Below are 14,640 nucleotides of genomic sequence, written 5' to 3'. Positions count from 1 at the left end.
TATCCCCATGCATTATCATGATTTGTTTGGCCTTGCTCTTCTTGCTATGGCCTTTGATCTTCCTTGTGTCCTCATCTTGGTAGGGCACCCTTCTCTCGGGGAGTCACTTAAGATGGTCGGTCATATGAAGACACCTGATGATGAACATATTATGTTCGGTAGGTCTCTTGGGACCAATAGGAAGAGTGCATTGTGGGTAGATCTCTCTCGAGACCATTAGTAAGAGTGCATCCACAAGCATGGAACGAGGTAGTACACAATGTCCACACCCTAAAGAAAGCCGGGCAAAAAAAGGGTGTCCGTCGTCAAGCTCTAGAGCCTACCTGGGCTCTCTTGGTTGGGAATTGCTCTCTCTCGCTCGCTCGCTCTCAAAGCACTAAAAGAGGCCCTCTCCTCCAATATACTTAGAAGAAGGTAATTGCAACTATTTTGTATGGCTGAAGCAAAATGCTATCTTCCACTTTGGAAGATAAGTAATTGCATATTGCTAACCATGTCACTTTATAGCTAATCCCAAAGATAAAGCTCCAGTCAATACTCCTTTGAATGAAGACGCTTGCTAGAAGAAGCAATTTAGAATGCCAACTATATTTTAAGAACTACCACCATCAATAATCAAAGTTAATCCCAAAGGTAAAGCTCGAGTCAATACTCTCTAAATGAAGACGCTTGCTAGAAGTTGCAATTAAGAATGCCAACCACATTTTAAGAACTGGCACCATTCCTTCAATTCTTGTTCAACTTTATATTATAGCCATTGAAGAAACTCAATAGGGCAACAATACAAGGGATATTAGTAACCCTGTAAATTTCAATCAACCCATGGTTACTCTTCGGTTTATATTGATAAAGAACCCTCCATCAATGTTACATATGTAATTTCTACTTGAAATAAACCCATATTTGGGTGGGATGTATAATAATGTTGGCACCTCAACAAAGTCTATTAATCTCCAAGATCAAGCATCCACTACATCTCAAGCTTCATAGACTCCCAAATTAAACAAGCAATTAATGTGAGAGCAAAATATCTGCTTTTTCATGCCAAAATAATGATTGAGAAGACATAAATAAGTCTTTTTGCAAGGAATTACAATGCTCTCTACTAGTTGATTGTGCCCACCCATGCAAATAAAGAGAATGATTCATGCCATAATGGGAGCTTGCCAGGGAGATTAGTGTCTGTCTAGAGTCTAGAGTGTGATCATGTCAATGGATTGATTGCAAACCTCCAAACAAACAAGGAGAGACCCAAACCTTATAGCACTATAAGATGTAGTACTGGTAAAAATGAATACTTGAGCATCACACACACTATATAATTGATGCCATGTTTGTCTATGTTTTGTAGGTTGGAAGGTAAATCCTAGACCATTTCAATTCAACTCAATCAAGTTTATACATCCAACTTAAGAACATCAATAGCCAATGAATCCCACAATGTTTAGTTAAGATCATCCATGATTGAATGTTCTGTTAGTAAATTGTAAGTCATCAATAACACATGTTAAAAAATCGCCCATAAGTAGTCATTGGTGCCCCATGAATAGTCTAAAGAGTTGATTCATCGATGATAACTTATTTCTTTTGTCACGGGATTGCATATGGTGTTTATGAAGATCTTGTCAAATTGATTATATTAGCATTTATATAGTTAATGAACTCAATGCAATATGGTCATACTTTAAGAATTGATTATGATGCAACAGATTTAGAGAATGTTTATGATCATGTCAAGTGGTCCTTCGTTTCTGTTTGAAGCATTCTCTTCTTGTGATCTTAGCAAGGCTTGCAAATCATTACAGCACTATAGGACTATGCCTTCCATTTGGATGTAAAATCACTAAAGGGTCTCTTGAATGAATATGGACACAGATTTTTCAAAAGCACAGTCATGTAGCATGAGTATGTGAAGCATTTCAAATAATACACTAAACTAGAAGCTAGCTTGTAATTAAACATCCTTCAAGATGGTCAGAATAATGAGTTCTATTAACACATGTAATGTATTAAAATTCACTTACCATGCAAAATGAATGGATGGTTTATAGTACAAAAGATTTGACAAACTACACCTAGCAATACTTGACAATATACACTAATGTTCATAGTAACTTTAAGTTTGCACGATTTTCAAAAGATAAATTGTTTGACTTGAAAACTTACACCAAACTTTGAACATCTAGAATTTCAGAAGAAACCCAAATTTGAATTTCTTCAATGATGTCATTCATACATACAGATAGCACAATTTTGGGTTATGCAATTAATGGTCATCAATGAGAATAAGGGTTATGATGACACGGCTTGGCATATTTTATTCATTGACCTTGGACGAACTAGTACGGCACTTATTACTTAACCAACTAACTCTTTTATAAGATCTCGTTCAATCTCCATTCTGTGAGTGGCGAGAACACCATAGCGCTTGTGAAGCTCTTCACCTCCTGGTGCAGCTGCTAGCTTACATTGCAGTGCATCACCACCATCTCCATCTCCATCATCATATAGCTCAGAAATGGGTATAAAGCTCTGCTTATTGTAACAGAGCCACCCATGTGCAGCCCGGAGTGCAGCACCCAGAGATGCAGAATCTGCCACAATGCACAAATATAATCATGGAGCCAATCGCAACCAGAGACAAGACGGCACACTCTGATTCTTTTTCTGTTTGTTTTTTAAAGGGCAGAGGATGAAGAGTCATGATGTAGCAGCACGATAAAAGCCATATCTGAGGTTTGACGTCTCCAAAGAGATCATATTCATGAAGATCAAGAAAAACCAAACAATATACAGGGAGATTATATATTAATCTTTACATGACATCCTACAGCCTCTCCTCTCTTTATGAGAGTGATATTATAAGGAAACAGGCCATGGTGTTTCCCATTGCATATGGATAAGTGGCGAGGACCCGTAGGCATACAGACATAAGAGACATCATACACACCAGTGAAGACATGCAAATTAGTCATTGTCCTTGTCACATCTCCAATGACATCATTTATTTGCAAATATTCCATTCATGCCCTTGCTTTGTACATTTTACACATATTTGTATTGCCACAAGAAATATATCTTTGCATTTTGACTGGTTCTAATTCAAGATGTGATTGCAAATTTTGGAAGATAACAAAGGTCGTGGTCGTGGATGATAGGTCTATCAATAGGCCATTTGGAGCTTCTTAACCCCTTACATTCCATGGCCAGCATTACATGAAGAAGTTCATTTTGAGGATTGGCAATTTTTCCTCTAATCCTGTCTGGCCCCATTTAGACATATTCAACAAGACAGTCTGGGCATTGGGTTTCCATCTCAATCCCTGGGTTGACACAGGTTGCAATGTTGTATTAACATGTAAAACCCATTGGGTTCTCAGAAACAAGGACAATGAGCAACATGGAAGAGACCATCACTTCTAATGAACGACTCCTATGGAGATGTCTACTTCTAAGGTTTACTTGCTTACACATGATGGTTGCTACAAGTCGTAAAATTACATTTACCACGTGTGGGACTTGTGGATGTGCATGTAGGGGATGTGGACTCTAAACTATGTCACCAGACATACATTGACATATCTGTTTAGAGAACAATGACTGTACGGCTGACACATCACACATATATAGACATTGAAGTTATTATACCTGGTCTTTCAGCAGTATACACTTTGCAGCCAAAAATTTGTGCAATTAATTCCAGCAGTTTACTATTTGCTGAAGCTCCTCCTGTTGCAATAACACGCTCAGGTGGACTCGGCATACCTATTCTCTCAGAATGTGCCCGCATTGATAAAAACTGCCCTTCAACTACTGCTCTTACCTGAGAAACAACCAGGAATTGTGCTTAGAAATAATGTCGCTTGAATCAATTAAGCTAAATAAGGTTTAACGATTAGAATATATAACCTCTGCGGACGAATCAAATTCTTGAACTTTATCAACTTTGAGAAACCCATTTGGTTCCGCAGCATTTGTTAGCTTGAATCGATGTATCCCCGCTATAATAATTATGCATAAAATCAGTAAATTTGATATTATATCCACAAACATTTTGAGAATAATTTAGACCAATTAAACTACTTACCAGGTAGTGGAGGGATTATCTCGGGTTCTGTGTAGTAAAATCCAACTTTTCCCTCTAGATAACAAACAGAAACGAACTTTCATATCATACAAGTGTACATACTTAGAAAAGAATAAAAACCTCATTACAACGACCATCTCACCATTCAATGGAGGAGACAGAGACAATTCCTTGTTGAAATCATCCCAGGATTCATTACTCACACGATTTCTCACTTCTACAATATCAAAATGGTTCAGAAAGCTTAATTATAAAGACCATGATATAATCAAGTAGGATTTTTAATACCTTCTCGTGTTAAGGACCCATTTTTGTAGCATAGCATCACCATGTAACAACTTGGATCAACAGGATTTGGGAAAACATGGCCCTCTAATCCTGGGTGAGGATCTGCTGTAATTCCAAAAACCTAGCACAAAGCAGTGATTGTATGAAGACAATGGCAAGTCTCTCTCACTCAAATACAAACCCATGCCATGTTAGATAGAGAGTATTTGACACAATAGGAATGTATTTAAAGCTAGCAGCAAAAAATCTGTCACTATGGTAATAAGACTGCCAGTAGATCAGATTCAATGTCTATGTCTAACTATATTAAAAACTAACACTTTCCCCAATCACTACCAATGAATGAATGCAAGATGGTAGCGACACAGCGTGGATAAAACAATCCTAAGTATTGTGTCTTTCAAGAAGGAGAACATGTTTAGCCTCTACCTATGGTTCTTGGTTACAGAAAGACTTGGAAACTACATTCTGATTATTGGACAGAAACAAGTTTAACTACATCTGCTCAACTTATAAAATAGGCACTGAATATCAAGCCTTGTATCACAGAAAATAAATCATCCATCTAACTGCTTGCTATAAGATTGACAGCTTAAGGGAATTCCTCATATCTCAATAGTGAAGGGAAAATGGTATACGACTGGTATATTGCAATATGGCCATTGGTATTCTGATTGTTCTGCTTAAATTTTGGGTAATGCACTAGTATTCCTTCATTGGCCTCCGCCGACCTTCTTGCAATGTTCCATCCAACTTCTCATATGATGTACCTTCCTTTACCAGAATGCCTCTGCTTCCACCTTGCCATGGTCCTCTGGATTGGCATGCATGCCAGTTACCTGTGGCAGCTGCACTCTTCCATTCTAATTACATTGGTGTGATATAGTATTGCTTCCCTCACAGATTTTACATCATCTTGGCTGTAATTACATTGGTGTGATATACCATCGCCTCCCTGGCAGATTTCACAGTGTGGCATCATGGTCGTAATTGTTCCATCCCAGAGACCCTGCCCAAGCCCATGCGACTCTGCAATCTTGGCTATTGGTGAGAATTTCTTAATTATATAAAATTGATCATCCTATTTCTTTTTTTATCTCTTTCTCTTCTTTGATTTCTTTATCTTTCATATCCATCTACTCTGTTTGTCTAGCATTGTCTCACTTTGTTTCATAGTCTTCTTCCCATTGTTCATAAACTTCTTTAGCTTTCTATATTACTATTTTTGTTCTTTTCCTTCTTCATTATTTTCTTATCATTGTTCTTGCTTTTCTACTCATCTCCCATCTGTCATCTTTATTTTCTTCTTCTGAATCTCAGTTCCTTCCCGATTTGCAGCCTGATCTATTCAGTTCTTAGACTCTATCCATTTGGGTTATTAGATCTTCTCGAACAGTGGATACAATGTCACTCCCTCACATCCTGTGTCTCAGGCACAGATATAGGAGTGTACCTCTTCAAGGGAGGATATGTAAAACGTGTCTCATTAAGAATGTCTGAGGAGCTCTATATATGCAGATTTGAAATCTGTGGACATTTCTATTGCTTTTTTAGGAAGGGACTTAGAACCATCATTGTACTTTGCTTGCATCTTGATACCTAATTTAGATACTGTTTAAGTTTTCTTTATTTTACAAGTTAATCTATAAGATTCACATCACATATACTCTCTCTCTCTCTAATGTAGAGGAAGGCAACTCCTCTGAGGACACCACAGCTCAGTTGTGAGTCGTGACTCGTGACAACAACCAGAAATAAATTCCATTTCTGGCCACATATCTTTCATTCTCTCTCTAGCTAGAGCAAACCCCAGCTGCACACTCTGCCCTAATCTGGCGATCAAGGATGAGGAGCATCTCACATTACAGTGTGAAGTATTGACGGCTATCTGACAATGTGTCCCATTATGAATTACCATATGCATTAATCTCGCAAGACTTCTCCAAGTTCAACACCCCAAACTCCATCTTTCGACATATACACACGCATATGCTCTTAGATGAGGTACAGGAGCTACATAAGAAAATGCATGTAGCCACACCCACTGCACCAGCAGAGAAGAATTTTTGGGTTCTATTGGTCATGTTTCTGGCCCCCCAAAGATATTATCATCATCTCTTTCTCTCTTCCACTCTCTTAGATATTATAGATATATATGAATACTCATTTTGATAATGCAAAGAATAAAAAAAAAACAGGCAGAGATGTAGAGAATTACTGTATCACTTGTGCCCAAACTAATTGCTAGATCACCTGGATTATTCAGTGCTAAACCTGCAAAATGAATGAATAAAGTTAAGTATCGAATGATCTTAGTTCAAGTCTTCAATTATCAACATAGACTCACTTGCTTGTTATGTTAGAATGTTTTATTTTAATTATAGCCAAATAATAGCAGAATTCCCAAACAACTACTTGCCAATAAATGTTTTTAAGTTGTGAGACAGGCATTAGGGATGGTGATATTAAGGGATGTGAGAATACACTTGCACCAACCACATCCATCTCAAACAGAGACACATGCACACGCATGTACTTGAAACGTAGATCTGAACTCAACCTGCCAAACTGTTTGGATTGTCACCAGACCAATGTACAACAAGACACTCTTGGTTGAACTTATATCTGTATTTCAAGCCTCCAGGTCAGTATGTTTATTAAAAGACGAAACATATCTGATTATGCTTTCATATATTTCATTAAAATTTCTAATGCGTAATCTGTGTAACCTTTCAATAAAAAATGTACTCAGCTTCCCAGCTATGCTATGTGAGGGTGCAAGTTCACCGAGTTTTGCTTCCAAATCAGGGGCTGTCGCCTATGGGGATTAAACAGAACAAAAGAAACAAGGTATCCTTTATCAGAAGGATTCAAAGTGACGTGCATAATAGCCTACAAAAACAGTAAATTTGGGTGGAAAGTAGGCACGAAGTTCTTAATGATTCTGTGGAACTAAGAGTAGGTCTCCAAAAGACTTACATCTAGCACTATCTTTGACCACACCCTTTGCTTCAGATCCATCAGGTTCATCCCTGCTCCATCTGAATGGTCGATGCTTACATAATTTCCCACTAACAACGATGCCATGAATGAGCTCACCAGTGAAATCCGTTCGGTTTCATCATACACCTCCCTCTGGTATTCATAGATCTTTCTAATTTGCGGTCCTGTGAATCGTTCATATGCGCGCGAACCAGTGATGTCGGAAAGGGTGGCTGCTCCTCCCAGGGCAGCTTCGATGGCCCTGCACTGTGCGCTCGTGCTGCTGTCCATCCAGACAGGCGAGTCGGTGAGTGAGAAAGCATCCTTGAGCTGTGAGGAGAGGGTATGTCCAGGATGCAACCCTTGCAACGCTACAATTCCCGAGCCTCGCCGCCAATACACACTCCCATGCTGCTGCCCACTTCCCGACACGGCCACCACTCGCTCGAACGGGAACCCATCGGCCTGCAGCTTGTCTAGGAGCAGCTCCAGAGCATCCACCCACATGAGCACAGGGGCTGTCACCATCCCTACCCCTCCCGCCGATGATGCATTTGTGGTTGCCCTCTGTACTCCATCCCGTGTCTTGTAATGAGGGAGTTCCGAATCAAAGTGAACAGATCGTGATGCCACAACACGCAGTTTCCCATCCAGAACTGTTGCTTTCAATGACCTAATCATTTTTGGCCAAAACAATACAAAATACACTGGTCATACTCATCATACAGGCAGGGCATGCATCCACAACTTCACACAGGAAGAAGGATGGGATGAACAAAGCCAAAACAAAAGAGGATTGAGTTGCAGATTGTTTTTAACTGGGTAGAGCTGTCGAGCCCAAGGAAGAGGGCATCGGGAGGGAGGATCTGCTTGCGAGCAAGAGCCATCTTTGTGTATGTTGATTTATTTGATTGATCTCTGCTGCCACAGGGCACCAATTCGTGGTTATACCTTCAGCTTCAGCATCATCTATGCCTAAATCTTCATCATCTTCTTCCTATTTACATACTGCTACTTATCTCCAGTGGCAAAATGCAGAAAAACGAGAGATTTTGCTGAGTGCCTTCATTTATATACATACATAGCACACAACTCCCATATCCCAACTGACCATATCATCACGCCAAAATTATTGGTTTCCATCACCAAAAATCGTCTGCATGGATCGTTATACGCTATACATGGACAAAACATATCTCATAAATCAATCATTATGGCACTAGAATAGTGATGAGATAGCTTACCAACATAATATGTTCAATCTCCCCTCAAATATATTATAATCCCTGCTAAATCATGACACTTATGCACAACTACAAATAATGTATCCCATTCCTTAATACACTTTTCCGTAAAATGTATGTATTTCGTATGAGGAGAACAAGCCCCTCTCACATTCCAAGATACCACTTTCATATAATCAGCCCAATCTTAATACTCTCCTCCTTATGAGCAACTGTATGCGTATGTATTGCATAAACTTGGTAAAGAATTACATGAGGATTTCCATGCACTATAGGATCTAAACCTCTCATTAAAGGTTCGTTGACTAGCCCCGCCACTACGAAACCCTTGATTATTCGAAGGATGCACTATTCTCCCCAAAACATCAATTTGTGGATGAGCGTGGGACCTGAACTAGGGAGGGCGTGATGTCGTGTGAGAAGACTTAAAACCCCTTTACAAGGTGTCTCGCTTAAACCCCCCTTTATGTGGAATAGCATTGTTAAGATTGAGGATTTTTACTCCAGTCGAGTGGCTTGTTTGGATCATATGCTTGTTTGAATCTAAGGGTCATTGGAATCAAGGGTTCACTAGAATCAAAGGCTTGTTGAAATCGAGGGCATCACTAGATACATCGACAATGTTATCGGAGTTTGGGAAGGCCCCCCTAGCACAGTTCGTACCTTCCTACACCAATACCACATGCCTCAACAACACATCCGCATCGAGGTAACGACCTCTCCTAAAGAGATCGTCATCCTAGACATCGCCTTCTTCAAAGGCCTGTACTTTAAAGAATTTGGCATCTTTGACACCGCATGTCACCGAAAACCCCTTAATACCTACATGTACCTCCCTTGGAGATCCTCACATCCCCGAGCACACAAAAAAGGCTTCATCATAGGAGAACTTAAACGCTATGTTATTCGGGAAAGCTTGAAAAAAACTTCATGGAACTATGGAAGGAACTACGAAATCAATTCTATGACTAGCAACGAGCCAAAGGATACCCTTCAAAGTTTCTACCCAAATGTTTATCGATTGTCCCATACTCTACACTACCTCACTTACTCTCTACCCAGCCCAATAATTAAAAAAATCCCATTCCTTGTATTGAAGCTCCTTTATTCCCCTTGTATTAAAAAACTTCAAATCAGTAAACTCGTAAGAAGCAAATTAAAAAGTCTTCTACGACACCCACGATATACATCCCTCACCCCCCCCCCCCCCACTCATTTGTTGGCTAAATGGTAAAAAGTTAAGAAACCATTTAGTGCACTCATCTTTCCCCTCTACATAAAACCTCTTCATACCCCTTTTTCCACCCTCCTTTTCGAACACTCTCCACCTCCATCCCTCCCTATCCCACATATGAAGGGATCCTCCCCCATTCCCTTTAAAAAGAGCAACCTAACAAACTAAATTTTTCACTTGTAACTTGGGCACAGAAGAGCCTCTCTTGAGGTGAAATGCCTTTGGCATTTGTTAAGTGCAAGTAAACTCTTCTTTTTCCTCCTCATCTCAAGAGAGGCTCTTTAGTGCCCTAGTTGCAAGTGAAATTTTTTAGCTTGCTAGGTTGCTCCTTTTATAGGGAAGGGGGGAGGATCCCTTCATAGATGGGATAGGGAGGGATGGTGGTGGAGAGTGTTCGAAAAGGAGGGGGGGGAAAAGGGGTATGAAGAGGTTTTATGTAGAGGGGAAAGATGAGTGCATTAAATGGTTTCTTAACTTTTTACCATTTAGCCAACAAATGAGTGGGGGGGTGAGGGATGTATATCGTGGGTGTCGTAGAAGACTTTTTAATTTGCTTCGTATGAGTTTACCGATTTAAAGTTTTTTAATACAAGGGGAATAGAGGAGCTTCAATACAACGGGTAGGATTTTCTTTTTTGGGTTGGGTAGAGAGTAAGTGAGGTCGTGTAGAGTACGGGACAATCGATTAACATTTGGGTAGAAACTTTGAAGGGTATCCTTTGGCTCGTAGCTAGTCGTAGAACTGATTTCGTAGTTCCTTCCATAGTTCCATGAAGTTTTTTTCGAGCTTTCCCGAATAACATAGCGTTTAAGTTCTCCTGTGATAAAGCCTTTTTTGTGTGCTAGGGGATGTGAGGATCTCCAAGGGAGGTACATGTAGGTATTAAGGGGTTTTCGGTGACATGCGGTGTCAAAGATGCCAAATTCTTTAAAGTACGGGCCTTTGAAGAAGACGATTTCTAGGATGATGATCTCTTTAGGAGAGGTTGTTGACTCGATGCAAGTAGAAGGTATGAAGTGTGCTAGGGGGGTCTTCCCAAGGTTTTCACAAAGGCAACCTTTAAAATGGGGTTCACAATGCATTTGCAAACGATGGTAATGATGGTTACAAAACAATCACGAAGGTGACTACAAGTGAAGTTAACGAATGACATTGGTTAAGTTAAACTTTGAGGTTTTCTACTTTGCTGGTAGCTCAACTCCGTTTCTTCCCTATAACACGCCCATGTGTTGTGATGATTGGTGCCCAACATAAGAAGAGAAGAAGAGGTGATCCAACTCATCTCTCATTCTAACTCACTCCTGAACCCTAAAACTACAAGGAAAAGATAGGAGAAGAAGGAAATCCTAAAATCTGAAAATGAAAACCTCCAAAATGCCAACAACTAAACCCCAATATGAACCTTCCTCTCCCTTTTTATAGTCAGAGAGATGCCATCAAATGCATTTAATGCTCACCTACCTCTTTTCCATAAAATATGTAAAAGGATAATTCCTTTATACCAAGTAGGATTTGAACTCTATACAACCTATAGGCTATAACCTTACCATTTATCAATTTACTTTTTATCATTATATATATATATATTTATTTATTTATTTATTTAATATATACATAGTCACATTAATGTGATTGTCCCTCTTTTCCCCTTTTTCCCTATTTCTACCTTTCGACCCACCACATTACGACACCTTCAGCATAGATCATATGTCTCAATCATCAGTAGCAGCAATAACAACAACAGTGATAACAATAGATGTTCTCTCCCCTTTCGTGGGAGTTTCTATGAAGGGTCTCTTTATGGAATGATTCCAAAAGCCTTCCTTGATTAAATCCACGAAGGGTCTCTTTGTGCAATAATCCCATAAGCCTTTGTGGATTCAATCCTTGAAGAGTTTGGGCCTTCATATGTTCAAATACAATCCTTGTTCGTACATTTGCCTAAATTTCTTCCATCAGGAACATCATCAAGTTGATGGGTGCTTGAGTTCCCTAACTCAATGTCATGAGTTCAATTCCCAACATTTGTTAATTTCTTTCATCATAATTTCTTGTACGGAGCTTAGATTCACAATCCAAAATTTTTGTCATGAACCTTGTCAAGTTTTCTAGATGCTTGTTTGTCAAACAACTTTGAATACCTCCCTTGTCAACTTACACGATTTTGTTCATAGATTGACGCCCAATGATCCAATTCTAAATTCGTGATGATTGTCATTTGGGAGTGAATCACCTAGTGATGGTAAAGATATTTCAAAATACATAATTGAATATGAGAAAATTTGTTCACAACAATTCCAAGATGGCTAAAACAAGATAATCGAGGACAAATTCCTCAATCCCGCTACATGGGCTAGCTAAAATTTGTTATTGATGAAATGTTTATGAACATGCCCATCCACTTCATTATCATCACTTTCTCATTATGGCTCACATATTCCCTTCAAAGGTCCTAACAAGGTTCAACCGTTCACCTTATCATTCTAGGCATTAGCTCTTGCAACTAGAATACATCTCATTAAATGTCCTTTTAGTTACGTCTTCGACCAAACCCTTAACCCATCGTAAACTTGAATTCTAGCAATTTTCTCCTCTATACATGCCATGTCACAACAATGTTACTCATTCCTATTCACTTCAGAGGTCCTAACCAGGTTCAAACTTTTAGCCTTATCATTCCAAGCGTTAGCTCTTGCTGCTTGAGCTAACTTCAACTATTGATTTAAGATTCATCTCATTAAATGTCCTTTTAGTTTTGTCTTCAACCAAACCCTTAACTCATCATAAACTTGAATTCTAGTACTTTTCTCCCTCTATGCATGCCACATCACAACAATGTTACTCGATCCTTAGTTTTCTATAAAAATCTCTTTGTAACTTGAATAACATGTTTCACAATTCTCAAGGAACTTGTATGCATTGCTTGAGGAACATGTAAGCTTCTAAGTTTTACTCAATGTCAATATTCATTTCAAGAAAATTAAATTAATTAAATCATTCATGCACTTAAAACTTCGAGATGTTGTTTGTATGGAAACTATTTTGTGGTCACAACAAACCACCAATCTTCAATTTATTTTTGCAATCAACATAATCTTGTTGGTTGTACACAAAAATGGGAATATCTCATTAAAAACTTTGATTTTTCCATTCATTATCACAAAGGTTCAATGAACATAATTGCTTATGCTTTAGTTGTATTTCGTGAGGTTAACATGCTTAACTTCAATTAATTAAAATATGATATTGTTTATCAACTTCGAGTAACATACCTTGGCAAATATTTCTTTAAAAGATATAATTTAGATGAGAGTTTATAAAATGGTAAAGATGTCATTAAAAACATCACAACCTCAAAGATTGACTTTTCACATTTCTAACAATCCATTGTACCATAATAGGAAGGTTTGTGTTCTAGATATCCCAAATATTTGGCCGGAATTATGTTATGACTTGTAGAAGTATGTGATCTATTGTTTGCAATGTCAACTGAATAAGGTTAAGTGGCTTAAAGTTGCAAGTCTTTTCCATCCATTAGATATTCCTAATAATCAATGGGACAATATATCATTGGCCTACCTAGAACACAAAGAAGTCATGTCTCTATATGGGTTATTATCAATCAACTATAAAAATTTGCAAGATTTATACCAATTAAAACCATGATAACATCTCATGAATTGGCTTGCCAATTCTTTGATAAGTTATTCCAATTTTACATAGTACCTAACCATCCTACTTGTGCAAGTGTGCAAAGTTATTCTCTAAAGCATACACTAAAGTATATTTGTGAAGGAGGTTTTCATAAACTAAGTCTAAAACCAATCACAACGTCCAAAATCCAAGTAAGATGATCCTTTGCCCGGCCACTAAATAATGTACATGACATGGGGACCAATAGACATAGTTACATTATGCCTCTAGTAATGAAGTAATTTCTTGAATGTTTAATTGGGACTCAAGATACAATACACGCCATGAATAACTATACTTAATCCAATGATGACCTATTGTAAGTGGTTCATGGCTTGTGTCCTACACCATCTAGATAATTGTGAAAGAGCATTGAATAAGGACCCTTGGTGGATCACCACAAGTCACCATCAAGGGCAATTAGGCCACTATCACTAACTATTCTATCCCAACAATCCGTGTTTCCATCCATAAGAGCATACCTTGTCAAGTTACATGTAAGTGATTATGACCAAAAACAGCATAATAAAGTGTTCTTTGATTACAGAAGGGACGTAGTGTTGCAACCAAACAATGAAAAACTATAACAAACACAAGAGGACCTCTCGATGGCTAGATCTAAAGTGCGTTATTTGATAACACATGCATATGGTAAGTTGTGAGCAAACATGAATATTCTAACCCTAGTGTTAATCAATAACATTAAAAGCACACATCTATCTTGTTATTTAAATAAACCCACCACATCCCTTGACCAACAAGCTTAAGAGTTAATATCTTGATTTCACCAAGAGGAGTTGCTTTGACAAAGAGACCTCACAAAATAGATAAATAAAGGTAACCCTTAACAAAGAGCAAGTGTTGGAATCAATTGGATCCAAGGTTAATGTAGCTTTGTTGAGGAATGGCCATGAGAAAAATAATATGTTGTGCAAGTTTTTGTTTCCTATGTTACATGTAAATATGATGAACTTGAGTGCATTTTCTTAACTCTTTTTTTCCAAGAAAGATACTACATTAGTATTAAGAAACGCCCTAAGGTTGCACGAGAAATATGTACATATAGGTAACAACCCTTGTGCTAAGTTCTAACCACTGCTTAAATAAATAC

At 38.4% G+C, this 14,640-nt stretch overlaps 1 protein-coding gene across 1 annotated transcript; it reads right to left on the bottom strand.

Moving 5' to 3' along the window:
• Window positions 1-2,188: 2,188 nt before the first annotated feature.
• XK-2 (xylulose kinase-2) lies at window positions 2,189-8,419 on the bottom strand. Its single transcript, XM_087329515.1, has 11 exons — window positions 8,177-8,419; window positions 7,355-8,030; window positions 7,105-7,193; window positions 6,936-7,000; window positions 6,594-6,649; window positions 4,376-4,496; window positions 4,230-4,304; window positions 4,088-4,141; window positions 3,910-4,001; window positions 3,649-3,823; window positions 2,189-2,594 (listed from the first exon to the last, which is right to left on the bottom strand). Exons 1-11 carry the CDS (start codon window positions 8,242-8,244, stop codon window positions 2,359-2,361), a joined length of 1,707 nt encoding a protein of 568 aa, XP_087185641.1. The 5' UTR covers window positions 8,245-8,419; the 3' UTR covers window positions 2,189-2,358.
• Window positions 8,420-14,640: the final 6,221 nt, after the last annotated feature.

Source organism: Azolla caroliniana, unplaced genomic scaffold (assembly GCF_043228905.1).
Source record: "Azolla caroliniana isolate FFs.n. ecotype wild unplaced genomic scaffold, voAzoCaro1.0.p SCAF_13, whole genome shotgun sequence".
Lineage (NCBI taxonomy): Eukaryota > Viridiplantae > Streptophyta > Polypodiopsida > Salviniales > Salviniaceae > Azolla > Azolla caroliniana.
The sequence above is the reverse complement of the archived record's forward strand: the minus strand, read 5'-3'. Positions and strand labels throughout refer to the sequence as shown.